The sequence below is a fragment of the Castanea sativa genome, chromosome 10 (genome assembly GCF_040712315.1).
Source record: "Castanea sativa cultivar Marrone di Chiusa Pesio chromosome 10, ASM4071231v1".
NCBI classification, from domain to species: domain Eukaryota; kingdom Viridiplantae; phylum Streptophyta; class Magnoliopsida; order Fagales; family Fagaceae; genus Castanea; species Castanea sativa.
In genome coordinates this window covers 34,449,215-34,465,496 of record NC_134022.1, presented here as the reverse complement: position 1 = coordinate 34,465,496, position 16,282 = coordinate 34,449,215, and the positions used below count along the sequence as shown (strand labels likewise).

Here is a 16,282-nt window from a genome sequence, read left to right as displayed (position 1 = left end):
CCCACCACTTGCTAGAATTTAGTCAGTAGTGAACAGTCAAAAAAAAAAAAAAAAAAAACACCAATAGAAGTGGGACAGACAGACGCGCAGTTTGGGGTTTGTGTATTGTTCCTTATTTAGGTTGGGTCGGGGGCCAACTGTGTGTTTCTGTTTGTGCTCTTTTTTCGGTTATCGTCAACAAGAAAATATATTCTACTGAATAGTGTGAAAATAAACCATATATATAAAACACAAGGTGGTGGTGGTGGTGGTGGTGGGTGCTCTCTTTGAAACTGTTGGGGGGGCCAAAACCAAAACCAAAACCAAAACCAAAGCCTAAAGCCAAAAGCCAAAAGCCAAAAGCCAAAAGCCAAAAGCCATAGCTATAGCCATGTCCAGGGCTCGAGTTTACGCAGACATCAATGTTCACCGCCCTAGAGATTACTGGGACTACGAGTCTCTCAGCGTTCAATGGGGGTAGTATTTCTATTTTTATCATAATTGATAATACCTTATCTTATCTTTTTTGTTTCAAATTAGTTCTCCTTGAATGGGATCTAGGGGTTTTTTTTTAGATGTCTTATTTATACCACTATGTCTAGGATTAGCTTTTTTTCTTTTTCTTTTTTGGAACTAGGAACTCTTTTGGTTTTATGTTTTTAAGGTTTGGTTTTATGGTATTGAAGTTGTAACAAAATTTCCATGTGTAGAAGAGAGAGAAGGAACCTTGGTTTTTTTGGTAGGGTTTTTTTTTTTTTTTTTTCGACATGTTGATATTATGGTTTAAATGGCCATTAGGTTTCTTTTAGTCATAGGATATAGATGAAGGTTATGTGGATTGGGAACTTCCTATGTTTTTTTTTGGATTGTTGGGTCAGATGTGATGAATCTAGCTGGGAATTTTCGCTTTTGTGATCGAAATGCTGATTACATAGATTAATTATTTGTGCTGGTATACTCAGGGAAGTGGACAGAAATTTGAGGTCTCCTTTTTTGTCATAGGTTAAATCTTTTAACTGTGGAAGTTACAATGGTACTCAGTTTTGATCAGGAAGTGGCTCTTGTTCTCTCATTCGGCTGATTAATTGAAATGTTGAAATTAGCCTTGGGAGTAGAATTTATTTATAGGATAGATATCTGGGTATGTCTGAATCTGCATAAATAGTGACAAAAAAGAGAGAGTAAGAAATAAACCATTTTTTGTGATGTTATCCTTATAGATTATTGTCGGAGCCACCACCGTGTCTACTGTTTTATATAAGATACCCTTAGATTGAAGCAGGATTGATGGAATTAATGCGGAATTGTTCTCCCTTAAACCATGGGTCTTTTCTCCTGTATAATTAATGTTGAGTTTATGGGATTTACATTTCTTTTTCAAACGTACATTTCCTAAATTTTTCATTTCATATTGTTTGTACTCAGTGAACAAGATGACTATGAGGTTGTTCGGAAAATTGGAAGGGGAAAATACAGTGAAGTGTTTGAGGGTATAAATGTTACCAACAATGAGAAATGCGTTATCAAGATCCTTAAACCTGTCAAGAAAAAGAAGGTGAGTGGTCTTCTGCATTGTCCTTATACAACAGGATGCATCCAGAAACTTGCATTGTATGATTTATGATGAGAATATTAAGCCGGAGGGTGCGGTGTTGGTCACGATTTCATGTCGTTTCGAACTCAAACCCCGATTGTTGTCATCTGATAACTTTTGAGTGTTGAACCATAAAGTAGCATGATTATTGGTCAATATATTAATTCTTGCATTTTTCTTTACACCTTGGTGAAACTGATGTTTCACGTTTAATGCTACTGTCTGTTACAAAGCTCTGGATAAAAATATTGTATTTTTTTCAATATTAATTTTGAAAAAAAGGGTGTTCTACATTTTTTCTGAAGAATTGTATTGACAAATTCAAGGTTAATGCATCATAAAAAAGCCATGTTGTATGATTTCTCATCTTTTGGTGATTGTGCTACGTTATGCTTGTATTATGCTACACTTTGGTCACTATGGAAGAGGAATTACATTTGTAAGTACATGAGATAGAAATCAAATTTACTAATTTATATTTGAGTTTTTCTGAGGCTTTGAACTTTGATTTTGTTAATTCTAGTTGAAGCATATGAAATTTTAATCATTCCTGTTTTGTCACAACTCACAATTTAGAAATCTAAATTTATTATCTTCATTAGTGTAAGTTTAAGATAGAATAGAATGGAGGAAAAGACAGAATGATTTTGGTCAATAAGGAAATAATAGAGACTATAGGTGAATTTAGGGGTTTGGAAGTTCTTTCTACGGGTTATGTAGCTTTTTCCATAAGTTGATGTTTTACTTCAAAATCTTCCCTTCCATATCTGCTTGCTTAGGATGTACAGTTGCACTGCAAATGTTATATAGGTGAGAATTTGTTTGTTATCAGCTCGTTAATTGTGTGATTTTTTATGCACATTAATGTAATGTCTCTTGCTACCCTGCAGATAAAGAGGGAGATTAAAATCCTACAGAATCTTTGTGGAGGACCAAATATTGTGAAGCTGCTTGATATTGTTAGAGATCAGCATTCAAAGACTCCTAGCTTGATCTTTGAATGTGTGAACAGTACAGATTTCAAAGTTCTGTACCCCACGCTGACTGATTATGACATACGCTACTATATATACGAGCTTCTCAAGGTTTTCATCTGATCATGTTGCAAATTACTGGCTTCCAAGACTCTTTTTTAATCTCCAGAGAATTGTGCTTGACTTTGATATCCTGTAGAATAACTATTAATTGTTGATTAATTAGGTAAAATGCATAACAAATAAATAAATTGTCCAATATGAAAAGTTTATTAATTGCTACTGTTAAGTGAAGTAGAAAGCTTCTCTTTACTGGAATTGGTACATGCGAGTTTTTGTTCATCAAACATTTTTCACCTGAATGTTTTTATTATTTATTTATTTTTAAAATTTTTATAAGTATATTTCACCTGAATGTTATGCTAGATGGCCATGTCAAGCATTGTGGTCGGAAGCCCCCCCCCCCCCCTTTCTCTCTCTCTCTCTTGATAATTATATGGCTTGTGCCTCTCATTTCCTATATAAGAAAAAGTTTACCTCCAAACCGGTTTGGAGTAAAGTTTCTCCAACCCACTATGTGGCAGTTAAAGGACCTTCCATGTATACTTGCAATCACATGACTTTTTTAATGAGTCATGTGACTTGTTTAAAACAATACATGTGGATGGTCTTATGAATCACCACATAGTAGGTTGGAGGAAAACTTTGTCCTTTTCGTTTTTGGTAATAATTTTTTGATTATTATGTTGAAGAGGCCAAGTTTCGAAGGCGTAGTTGATGTAGCATTGCATGCTTAACTCACTCAAGTTATCTATAAGTGCAGGCATTGGATTATTGCCATTCGCAAGGCATTATGCATCGAGATGTCAAGCCTCACAATGTAATGATTGACCATGAGTTGCGAAAACTTCGCTTGATTGATTGGGGTCTTGCTGAATTCTACCATCCTAGTAAAGAATACAATGTTCGAGTAGCTTCAAGGTGAGCCTACCTGGATTTGACAAACTCTTAAACCAACCAATGTAATTGTTACTTATTTTTATTTATGCAGCTCTTAAACACATATTTATGTGTTTGGATTAACTGAGTTTGACAAGATTCTCATCCTTGTATAATATGGCCCATAAAAGCTATATATATATATGATATCAAGTATGAATTTATGTATGTTGTGGTTAGGGGCTGAAGAAGAGGCACGGAGCAAGAATGCTGGATTGCATCTTTTTTTTTTTTACCTTGGCTACACTGTCTTTGGTGGTTTCATTAGTTCCAAAATTTATGTCTTCTCTAGTTTGGTCAGCACAAGAACCATTGAAGGATATGGATTATATATTTCTATTGGACTGTTTTTTAAAGTAAATTGGTGAATGAATACTTAAGAGACTACTTAGAAAGCATAGAAAACCTGCCTAGACCATTACAAACTTCAGGGGAGCTTTAGACTAAGCTTAACTTTGGGTAATACATCTAAATTGTTCAGAATTAGAACTTTGTGCAATTCCAGAAAGTTACCATTCTTCCAGACCTAGAGGCCTCTGTTTGGTAAAAATGTGTGTTTTATTATTATTTTTTTGTTTGTTTTGTTTTATTTTTATTATGCCATATTCATTCTTCCCTGAATTGATCTTCAACCCTAATCATGGTTCATGGTTATCAAAATTGTGATCTAGATCATAGGATCGAATGATCAGGATTGTTTAGTCATAAGCACAGTAGAGTGAAAGTGAGATTTGGATGATTGTTCTGCTAGGAATGTTTCTGGCCTTTTTTTTTTTTTTGTCATTTGAGCCTTTTGAATTAACAGGCTTGACCTTTACACTTCATTTGGTAGTTCATAAAGGAATGAGTTGGAGTGGAATGAGTAAATTATAAAGGAGTGATTAAAATTGTAATAACAGACCAGAAAAAACTCTCATTTGTGAACGTAATGGTATTGGAACTTTGAAAAAAAAATTTGTTATTTGCTTGTGTATTTGTAATTTGGAACATTATGTATGCTTGTGAACTTCTTGTTACCATAGTGAAAGGGGTTGGATTGGAAACATGAGCATTGTTGGACTTTTGAAGTTCTAAAACTTTGTTCTGTACTCGTGTATTGATGATATGGTATTTAGTAGTTATTAGCTCGTGAGCAATTTGTGCTGAGAAATATAAAATATTTCTTTAGTTAGTAGAGATGTAGGGCATGGAAGTTGCATTATGTCAAATTTAATTATTTTAATGATTATTTAACATAGATCATCCTTGTGAATTTTCACCTTATTTTATAATTGAAATAGAATCTTACAAATTATAATCCTATGATTTAGTTCATGATTCTTTCACCAATTTAAAGTAGGATTATTATTTGTTAGTAAGATTTTGATTTTAACATTTGTAATCCTAATACCACCTCAAAGCAAAATAAGATGTGTCAGTCATTCTCCAATTGAACCCTAGAAAGCACTGGCGTGGCTACAGGGGTGCCGCACTGGCGTCTGACGCAGGGTGCGGTGGGCGACGCCGCTGCCCGTGCGTCGGTGCCGTGTTGGATTTATTTATTTATTTATTTTTTTCGTTTCTGGATACGCGCTGACTCGGGTCGAATTGGATCGTATTCGCTGGCTGAAACTGACCAATTCAGGCCGATACCGGCCGATTCAGTCTGATACCGGCTTTGAATCAAGCCGAAATTCAAGTAAAAATTATTAAAAAAAAAAGTGCAAAAACATCTTTAAACAAACAAAAAAAAAAACCCTAAAACCATCACTGCGTCCTTGCCTCTCTGCTCTCTGCCTCCCTCCCTGTATTCTAATTTCAATGTTTTAGTTTCAAACTTGTGGATTGTATTTAATTTATGAACATCATGTTTTAGTTATTATCTATTATTGCTCCTAAATTTGTTATATGTTTATATAATGTGAAAAAGTATGCTTAGTATATAGAAAATAAAAATTTTTTTAATAATTTTTTTAATTGCCATACCCCACCGCATCCGCACCCTACTTTTTCAAAAATTGCTGAGTCCCGCACCCGCACCCGAATCCGAAAACGCACCCATGCTTGATAGATTGAACCTCATGCCCCATTTGCAGCATTGGCATATAGAAGATAAAGTAGGGAACGTTGCTCAACCCTAGCCATTTTCATCATGTCATGCATGTTATGCCAATCATTGTTTGATTTTTATGTTGATTATGTAGCACCAATTTTTTTAACTTGCTACAATTTTGTTTCCCTTTATACCCATCTTGATCTTCAGCCAAATTTTGATTTTTGCTTGAATCAAACTTGTAAGAAAAATGTTAGGCATCATTATCTTGTTAGAAGGTGATTTGGGGTCCCCTTCAAGTTGATATAATACATGGATGTTCTTAGCATCTTAATTCTGATCACTTAATGGAGAATTTTTTATTGGTTAGTTACACACACTCCTGGTGAATCTTTAACCTGCAGCCTCACTCTTCACCTTGCTTTTACAAGGGAAGCAGGTGCCATTTAGCTAGAGCTCATTGGCTCACCAATTGGAGATGTTGATCAGTTTATCGTTAAAATTTTGTGCCCTCAACTATCAAAGTTAACTAGAGCGTTAGTATTGTTCTATGAGATGGGTGTCCTAGGATGATTCATGGTTTTATATTTAAGTAGTCTTGATCTCTTGGTATGTGAATCATGCACATTCAGTATCATTTGTGCAGAAAGTTAACAAATTTAGCCATTGATCAGTTTATTGTTAAAATTTTGTTCCCTCAACTATTAAAGTTAACTAGAGCGTTAGTGTTATTCTATGAGATGAGTGTCCTAGGATGGTTCGTGGTTTTATATTTAAATAGTCTTGATCTCTTGATATGTGAATCATGCACATTCAGTATCACTTGAGCAGAAAGTTCACAAATTTAGCCATTGTGTTTTCAGGTATTTTAAGGGGCCTGAACTACTTGTTGACTTACAAGACTATGACTATTCATTGGACATGTGGAGCCTGGGCTGTATGTTTGCAGGAATGGTAATAGTTATGCTGGAACTGTGCTGGAACTGTGTATTCCATTCAGCTTGTTATAGTTGGTTTAAGGTTACATGATATATTCATTGTCATCCGTGATGATATACCTCGTGGGTTGTTTTTTTCTTCTGCAGATTTTTCGGAAGGAGCCATTCTTTTATGGTCATGACAATCATGACCAGCTTGTCAAAATTGCCAAGGTAATTTTGGTACTTTCCCTGGAATTTTGAATTTACGAGCAACCATTTACATTACCATGTAAATATGGTTTGTCCATCATTGTACCTCAAGAAGTGCCTTAGATACTTTTTATTTTCACTTGTAGTGTAAGAAACACTGTGGGTTGACCATATGCCTTGGCTTAAACATTTGATGGAAACTGAGGTTTTGAATGAGTTGCGCCTTGCTATTACAGGGCTCTAGGTTATTCTTAAAGTTGCTGCTAATGAAATGACACTTGTTATTTGAAATCCACATGTTAATAAAGTTCAAATCCCTTCACAAATTTCGTCAATAGAAGAAGAAAATTGTTATTCAAAACCCGTTCAAGTCATTTAAATATGATATTGAAATCCAAATTATTCTCTTTAAATTCATTTATCCAAACAAACCACAAGGGTTTTCTTGATAGCAATCAAATGAATTTCCACAATAATTGCTTGTTAGTTCATGCAAGAAATAGAAACTTGGAATCTGGTATGCTCTTTGTATGCAATTCTTCTAATTTGAAAACCCTGACTGTTGTCAATATCAAGTATCAATGTTACATGGTTGGACTTGCATTGAATCATTTTTGACATGCAAAATATGTAATGCTGAGCTGCAATATTATACCAACAGGTTAGTGGGTAGAACATGGTTTTACTTCTTTATTATTGGTAAGTTACCCAATGGGTCTGAACCCACGAGCTCACCCTCCAACTAGAATTTATAAGGGGAGGAGGTGCTAGATGAGTTAGAGCTCAGTGGTTTAGAATATGATATTTGTCCAAATATGAAGATTTTAAGCTGGTTGAATAGAAGCAGGAACAATTTGAAAAGAAGAATAATAATTTTTTATAAGCACTGATGTTAAGGTTTCATGAACTGCAAAGAACAATAAATTAATGAGAAATCAATTGTAAATGCTTAAATGATTTATAATCTTCTTCTTCAGGTTCTTGGGACAGATGAGTTGAATGCGTATCTTGGCAAATATCAGCTAGTGCTTGATGCGCAGCTTGATGCTCTTGTTGGGAGGTATGCCTAATCCACTTGCGAATTCTTTGACTCTCAAACATGCAAATCATTATAAAACTTAAACAAAGATTGTGATTTAGGAGTGACCATTTGCAATTGTACAATGGTGGAAAAGCAATCTATAGGCTTGGGATGGGTTTGGGGGTTTAAATCTTATTGTTGAAAAAACCAAAGGCTTCAGCCTTTCTCCATATCATAAGGATGCAATTTTCCAGCTTCTTATCCCTTTTCTAAACAATTCTTCTTGGGACAATTATAGGTTTACATTGTATTGTTCATGTAAAGTGTACACTATTGTACACATTTGCATGAACATGAACATGAACAGTGTACAATATTGTCTACAATGTAAAGTGTACATGCACAGTAAATGTAAATAAATAATTTTCTTTCTTCTTGAATGAATAAAATTATATTTCTTTGGCATGATACTCATATATGGTATGCTCTATTTATTTTATTCTACTGCAGGCACAGCAGGAAGCCATGGTCCAGGTTTATTAATACAGATAATCAGCATCTAGTTTCCCCAGAGGTCATTTACATTAAAATTCGGAAAACCATTAGATTGACCTTGGCTTAGTTTGTTATGAGTTATCTTTTTAACATCAGTCTTGTTTCTTTTTTGTTTATTTGTGTGACATGCATTGCAGGCCATTGATTTCTTAGATAAGCTCCTTCGGTATGATCACCAAGATAGGCTTACAGCGAAAGAAGCAATGGTATACTTTTCTATTTTTGCGCTCTCTCTCTCTCTCACGTGTCAGTGAAGAACAGAAAATAAAATAAACCTAGGCATATTTGGAATCAGCACCAAGTAAGAGAAAACAAAACATAGGAATCAGCACTTGGGTTTGCTTGGAATCAGCACAAAAAAATTGAAGGAAGAACCTCAAACAATAAGTTTTATCTCTCAAGCAAATTGTAGAGTTATACTGAACCCGATGTTCTATTAATAGAGTTCCAAACTTGCTCCTGGGCAGTGAATGGTCCTGGATTACACAGCAATTGGTTCTGGAGGGTGAAATTAGTTGTCTGTAGGTTTTATTGACTAAAAGTGAGTCCAAAGGGCTCTTCTTTATAAAGGTTCCCTACGTTATCAAAAATATAAATAAATAATATAGTTCCAATTTATACTATCCTAGTAAGAAAAGGAATCAATTCTGCATATAGGATAAGAAAGCTTATTGTTGTTGGTCATTGCTTCTCAATGATTTCTAACCAGTACAAGTTTGTGATTTTATTTATTTTCATGAGTTCTCCAGCATTTAGGATATGAAATCTTATTGTTGTCTATCATTGCTTTTTAATGACTTGAATATGCTGTCTAGTCTTTTATGTCTGGGCTCTGAATCTAGCAAATTTGTTTGATCAGTTTCAAGTACCCAGCCTAGATGTATTCTGTTACAAGGCCATACTTCCCCATCGTTGCCTGGTTCACTGTCTATTGTATTCCTTTGTGCCCTCAATTGGAACATGTCTTCTAGACTTCTACTATTACAATTGTGGACTCTCTGGATTACCCCTTATGCTTGAGATCAAGGATTTTTAAGCTTTACCTTCTCTTTCCTCTGCCCCCATCTACCTCTTACGATCCTCCTGAAGTTCAAGTATATGCTTTATATTATTTTGTTAAATTAAAATTTACAGAATCTAAACCCTTGGAGGAAGGTTGGTGGTCATTGCTTATTGTTGTTGGTCATTGCTTCTCAATGATTTCTAACCAGTACAAGTTTGTGATTTTATTTATTTTCATGAGTTCTCCAGCATTTAGGATATGAAATCTTATTGCTGTCTATCATTGCTTTTTAATGACTTGAATATGCTGTCTAGTCTTTTATGTCTGGGCTCTGAATCTAGCAAATTTGTTTGATCAGTTTCAAGTACCCAGCCTAGATGTATTCTGTTACCAGGCCATACTTCCCCATCGTTGCCTGGTTCACTGTCTATTGTATTCCTTTGTGCCCTCAATTGGAACATGTCTTCTAGACTTCTACTATTACAATTGTGGACTCTCTGGATTACCCCTTATGCTTGAGATCAAGGATTTTTAAGCTTTACCTTCTCTTTCCTCTGCCCCCATCTACCTCTTACGATCCTCCTGAAGTTCAAGTATATGCTTTATATTATTTTGTTAAATTAAAATTTACAGAATCTAAACCCTTGGAGGAAGGTTGGTGGGTCCTTTGGTTCCAGTTGTCCTAAAATCTGGTCCAAAGGAAAATGGTTTCCATTTGTTTTATAAATACTATTCTCTTGGAAATAGGTTGCAGATAGGAGGGTTTTTTTTTTTTTTTGGGGGGGGGGGGGGAGTTTAGATAGTGTAGGCCAGTGTATTAAAATAGACAGGCTTGTTTTGTTGAATGTTTTTTTTTGTGTCCCAACAGAAATCCCCAATTGAAACAAAATACTCTTCTTAAGTTCAACCTTCACTTTTCTTGATTTCAGTTTTATTCCGGGTGCTGTCTAGCATTATTACCAGTATTCTAAATTAATTTATTTGTATTTCAGGCTCATCCATATTTCCTCCAGGTGAGAAGTGCAGAAAACAGCAGGATGCGGACACAGTAATCATAGCCTCATATTGAGTCCCTTTTTAAGCAGACTCGTATTCCATTCTGGCCATTTGTATGTGTTTTAGCTCGTGTATGGTTTACTACATGACAGATACCTCACTAGATTAGGTGATTGGTCAGGCACAGATTATCTTGTTTGCTGGTATTCTTCAACTTGAACTTTTGACTGTATATTGTATTCTTAGCTCATAATTTTTATATGAAGTTTCCACGACTTTGGATATTTGCTGTTTTTAGTAAAATTGGTACTGTCACTGTTTGTTTTTCTTTCCCTTATTTCCAGCTGAGTTTCTACCATGACATCCTAGATATCAACTTATCTGGAATACTTACCCAAAAAAAAAAAAACTTTTCTGGAATATCCTGGATTGCCATGGATGATTCCTCAGTTGATACCATCCATTGCTAGGCTCAACAGTTTGTGCTTGGCGTTATAGTTGACCCAAGTTGAGGGTTCATTGCCTTCGTCCTCTGCATTTTTCTCTCCGAAATCCACTTGGCTGTTATACTGCCCCAACCAACAATTTAGTTCCTTAACTATGTTTTAGTGTATCTGACTGGAAAAAAGAGTTGGGATACCATAGTTGTTGAACGGTTGAGAGCCCTATATTTTTGTAGGTTTTAGAAAACCAACTCTGCTTTGGATTTAGTGAAAGAATTTAAAGTGGTTTGCAATTATAGACAAGACATTTTCTTGGGTCGAACACTGTTCCCTATTGATCAGTCCACGGACGTCTTGTATAACCTTTTTTCAGCCAAATAAACTTGCGGAGCAATTTTGTTTCTTGTCTAACGCATACTCATCGCTGTAACGTTGCAGAGCAATTTTGTTTCATTTTTATTTGTTGGGCCTAATATCCCGAAAGAGAGAGAAAATTGTCCCAAAACAGATTGAAATCAGTGACTTCTTGATTTTCTCATCCACAATAAGCAACCATTAATGGGCCATCGTGCCTAAATGAGTACACATGCAAACAGTGGGCATAATACAATGCAGTAATCTTGCCAATGAATGTTAAAATAAAATAAAATAAAAACTTGAGAAAAGAAATCTTACTTAGAAATTTGAAGTCTCTTCTTTCTCATATAAGAATGTGTGAAGGATGAGGTTTTGGGTTTATAATCTAGTGTATTAAGTATTAACCTCTTAAATAAATAAAGGAAAGAAAATAAAAAATTCAATGAAGTAATCCAGGGAACAAACTCAGTAATTAAGAGCCCGTGCACATGCTAGTTCAAGGCGTGCATTATTGATTATACCAATGGCTTTGTTAGGAGATGGCAGTAGTATTGATTAGACAAGTTTCAATTCAAGGACCACTGACAGAATCACAGAAAATCATAAAAGATTCTAATAAGAAATTACGGCAAAGGCATCATCAATAATTAGTACAAAATACTCCACACACTGTTCCTTTTTTGGGTAAGTTCCACAAAATACTTTCAAGCTAATTAATACAGAACTAAATATGAGTACAAAGCTTCATCTCTCATATCTAATTGTTACTTGATTTAAAGGTTATGAAAAGCAATCCTTTCAGAGCTTCCCCCAACGTCTGGAGTGATTGTTTTGCATAAGCTGTAAACTTAACAACAAAAAGACATTAGAGATGTGTAGCTTTGTGGCACTCATTTCCACAAGCACTCCTCGATATAACTTCATTTCTTAAGATGAGGGAAACATGCATAAACATCAGATTTGGGGTGTTTTGCCTCAGCATGTTCCCTGCACTTCACCTCTGATGTGGTGCAAATGAATGTCTGCATGCAAACTTTGCACTGCAATCAACACCAACCATGAATCAGAAACCCCAAAAAAAAAAAATATTCCAGATGGAAAAGCTGCAAAATGTGCACTCTCTAATTGTAATCACCTTTAAAAGCTTCTTGGTCATCAATGCAACATCAATGAATTCAATACTGTTGTATCATAATCTTCATGTTGTTAAAGGGGTGGGTGTATCCGCTGATTTGTTTGAACAGAATATATTAAATTCAGAACTTATAACCATCACAATACAAGTAATTAAATGTTAAAAGGATCCTTGGCACAAAGCTAAGTTTTGTTATGGAGCAAAAGTTGAACTGACATTTTGAGACAACCTAAAGTTATTGGGAATTTATTCCAGAGGATACCAAGAACACCATTACAAAACTTGAACTGATAAATGGTTCAAGCTGAAATCTTGTTATGGAGAAAAAGTTGAACTGACATTCTGAGACAACCTAAAGTTATTGGGAATTTATTCCAAAGAATAAAACGTTTTGTACAAATCAATTGTATTATGGCAAGCAAGACCAAGGGGCAGAGACATGTCCTAGGCACTTTATGCCCCTATTCTACTTGCACCTCACAGTTGGAATCCAAATTATTAGAAAGCTCTGGCTGAACCTTAGATCATAATTCATCCAACTATTTCTCAGTCATCCATAGACAACTGAATTCTAATGCTTATAGAAGAATACCTTCTATTGTGCCATGAATCATTTCTTTCTCCTAGAGAGGTTATATGCTTCAACACAGTCAATATTTTTTTCCCCCACAAATCTTAAGGTATACAGTATACTTAGTGCTACATCATTTAAAATAAATTATTTGATGTGATAAGTTTTCAAATAACTTGGTACCATGTAAACAGTAAACAGATAGATTCATGAATTAGAAAGAAAATGAAGAGAATCTTGATCCAGCTGCAAGTACTTTCACAAACTCTTAGACCACAATCCTTTTCCCACATGGATTTAGATCCCCACCCATTTGCTTTGACATTAAGAGGACCAATTCTTTGGGAATATTTAGTTTTTCACAAATACAACAACAAAAACCAAGCATCCAAGTTATAGTCCCAAAATTTTAGTATCGATTATGGATTTTCAACAGATCGCCCACATTATTCTTTTCCTCTACAAATTTTAATTTCCTTGACTTGAATCAACTCATCCTCCCTCACTAGTGCATTTTACACATGACTAAACGATCTCAAGCACTCCCCCTCATCTAAATTTTTCATTCCTTATTTTTAAAAAACAAAGCTTAAAGTTCATATGAGTAAATCCCGTATTAGAAAAACCAAGAAACAATCGGAACAGGGTTACAAAAATCATAATCAGAAGCCCAATTTTAGTATTAAATCAAAATAAATATTGTTTAAGGCTATAAAATCAAGCCCATAGAATTTACCTGGATAGACATAGCCTTCTTGTTCGACTCAAGCTGACTTCCTGCGCAGAGATCAGACCAATTATCAAATAAAAAACCAAGTAAGACAACTTATGATTGCTAAGAAATTATAACAGAATACAAAAGTGTCAGGCTTTCAGTTACTTGGGACCTGAAAATTTTATTCTAAAACCTTCTTCAGTTAAACTGATCTTACTACAACTATGGACTCATACAAACATGGTACTAAAACAAAAAGAACCAGTTATGCTTTTGTTGTTGTCCTCGAAAAAAAAAAAAAAAAAACCTTTGTTGCCCTTTTGCTTCTCCGAGTTTCTCTCACGAGCCATCTTGGACTTCTGACCATTGCCTCCACCCATAGTTGCTACTTCTTCTTCTTCTTCTTCTTTGTGATATGAGAAAAGAGTTTCACAAAGCAGAAGCTAAATAATGGTACCCAAATGGGAAAGAAAGAAGAAACACCGGCTGTGTTAGAAATAACGAGGAAATTTCCCAAGGGTGATGACCTTTATATATGAATTATGAACCCCATAGCCACAGTGGGAGCCAGAAAAAGAGAGCAAAATGAAAAAAAGATAATGGTCTTGGAACGAGACACGTGTAAAATCACTGGCGTTTTTGCTTTACCCACTGTATAAATGAGAATTTAAAAAAAATAAAGTTATAAATCTTAAATAACAAATTTTATTTTGAATTAAAAAAAATTTTAATTTAAGATTTTTTTTTTCACATTAAAAAAGAAATTACAATTACTGTTTATTTATAATTTTTTTGACAAACTAAAAAAAATTTTAAATTATAATAGATGTAAATTATTAATTTTTATATAAAAAAATAGAATAGTACGTATGTGCTCAGAGGCTAGTGACATTATAATGGGGTGGCTGAGAATTAAGCTTCACTTTTTTGCTTCAAAAGGACAATATCATTTTGTCTAAAGGACATTATAATGGGTGGCTGAAAATTAGCCTTCTAAACTTTGATATAATTTCGATTCAGATAACTTTTTCCTCTTATATGATGGGTTTAGGAGAAAACTTTCTCACCCTATTTTCTCCCCACTCCTAACCAAACACTTATCTTCTCATTTTTCTCTCTTCTATATTTTCTCTCCTCATTTCACATCAATCAAACAAACCCTTAAATTTCAATATGACCTTTTCGTCCAATTCACACAGTTAAGTCCATCAAATGACATTGTTTTGAAAAGTAAAAAAAGATACTAAAACTGATTATTATGAGCTTGGGCAAATTATAAATGGAAGGACTAAACTAAAAATAGATTAAAGTTAAAGATTGAAATGAAAAAAAAAAAAAAACTTAAAAGACTAAATTTAAGGGTCAAAATTAAAGGGTTTGAAATTTTGAATTACTATAATTTAACCAATAATATTTTATTTTTTATAAATTTTAGGGTAAAAATTAGGTACTTATATACTTTAAGTTTGTCAATTAAATTTAAAAATATGATTGTGTCACAGCTAATGTTATCTTTGTAATTAAATTTAATACAATTGTGTGTTTGAATTTAATTGAAGAACTTAAAAAACTATACCTAAAAGTGCTCCCCTTGAGTTAATATTTGAAACCCCTCCTCCCCCCACTCAAACTCCAACCTCTAAGGCTTGGGGAGAGAGAGTTACCATCTCCGCCAAATAGATGGGTGGTATCTCTATTTTTTGAAAGTAGAAAAACTAAAATGTTCTTAGTAGAAGTGTATTCACTTATTTAAAAATGAGTGAATTGAATTATTATTATCAACATTAATTGAATACTATTATCATTTTAATATTTGTTTAAATTATTCATCATGTGCAAAATCTATTAAAACTCTAAAGAATGCTAATTAGATTTAGTCATATTATTTATTTTCTTTTCTTTTTTGGGTAAAGTCATAATTTTTTTTAATGAGTGGAAAATATTATACTCCTTAATAAGAACGAAACATTAAAGTTCAGCAAGCCGACAGAAATACTATAACAATTAAGAATTAAAATATACATACACATTACACAATACAACACAATGGCAAAAACACACACACACACACAATGGCACGCAGTTGCAAAAAGACCATCAATCAAAACAGCAATACCACAGCATTGCACTAACAACAAAGAGTCAAAGACATCTGTTAATAATAGAACTTCAAATGCTTGACATCAAAATTCAAACATCAACATCCCAACATGAACATAATTTTTTTAATCCACTATAGTTAAAGAATTATGAATTTTACTCTCGTCTCCTAGTAGTATTTATTTATGATATCAATTAGATAAATTTTTAGATTAAAAAGAAGGGAAAAAGTTAACCGGCGCTCTAAAAACATTTGTGGTAATAAAATCGTTATAAAAAAAAAAAAAAATTTGCTCTTGAACTTAAGTCTCGATTGGCTCAAGAATGAAATGTTTTTTCGGTAAAGGATTTGACAATATAGTGGAGCAATCCTTATCCTATCCATACCTAGCTAAAGACAACTTATTTCTTTAATTACTAAATTAATTTAATAAGAATGAGAAAAAATGGACGAGCATTTAATAATTGTTAGGTACATACTTGCAATTATTATCCATATTTTATTGTTGGCAACAACTTAAACAATATTGTAATCTTTTCCCTTGAGGGGCTGTTTAGTTTGCTATGATTTGTTCATGCATGTTACGATGATATGACGTTAAAATTTTGGTTTTTTTATTTATTTTTAACATTGTTATAATTTAAAATTTCAAAATATATCATATTATTTTAATCTTT

The 16,282-nt window shown here is 33.8% G+C and overlaps 2 protein-coding genes across 2 annotated transcripts; one reads left to right on the top strand and one right to left on the bottom strand.

Moving 5' to 3' along the window:
* Positions 1-93: 93 nt before the first annotated feature.
* Positions 94-10,567, top strand: LOC142613262 (casein kinase II subunit alpha-2-like). The gene is made up of 10 exons (XM_075785516.1): positions 94-456; positions 1,405-1,534; positions 2,464-2,658; positions 3,371-3,528; positions 6,442-6,532; positions 6,664-6,729; positions 7,686-7,768; positions 8,240-8,303; positions 8,422-8,490; positions 10,280-10,567. The coding sequence occupies exons 1-10, from the start codon at positions 371-373 to the stop codon at positions 10,337-10,339; spliced, it is 1,002 nt and encodes a 333-aa protein (XP_075641631.1). The 5' UTR covers positions 94-370; the 3' UTR covers positions 10,340-10,567.
* A 1,139-nt stretch (positions 10,568-11,706) lies between these two features.
* On the bottom strand, positions 11,707-14,061 carry LOC142613424 (uncharacterized protein At2g23090-like). Its single transcript, XM_075785786.1, has 3 exons — positions 13,812-14,061; positions 13,526-13,566; positions 11,707-12,123 (listed from the first exon to the last, which is right to left on the bottom strand). Exons 1-3 carry the CDS (start codon positions 13,882-13,884, stop codon positions 12,004-12,006), a joined length of 234 nt encoding a protein of 77 aa, XP_075641901.1. The 5' UTR covers positions 13,885-14,061; the 3' UTR covers positions 11,707-12,003.
* Positions 14,062-16,282: the final 2,221 nt, after the last annotated feature.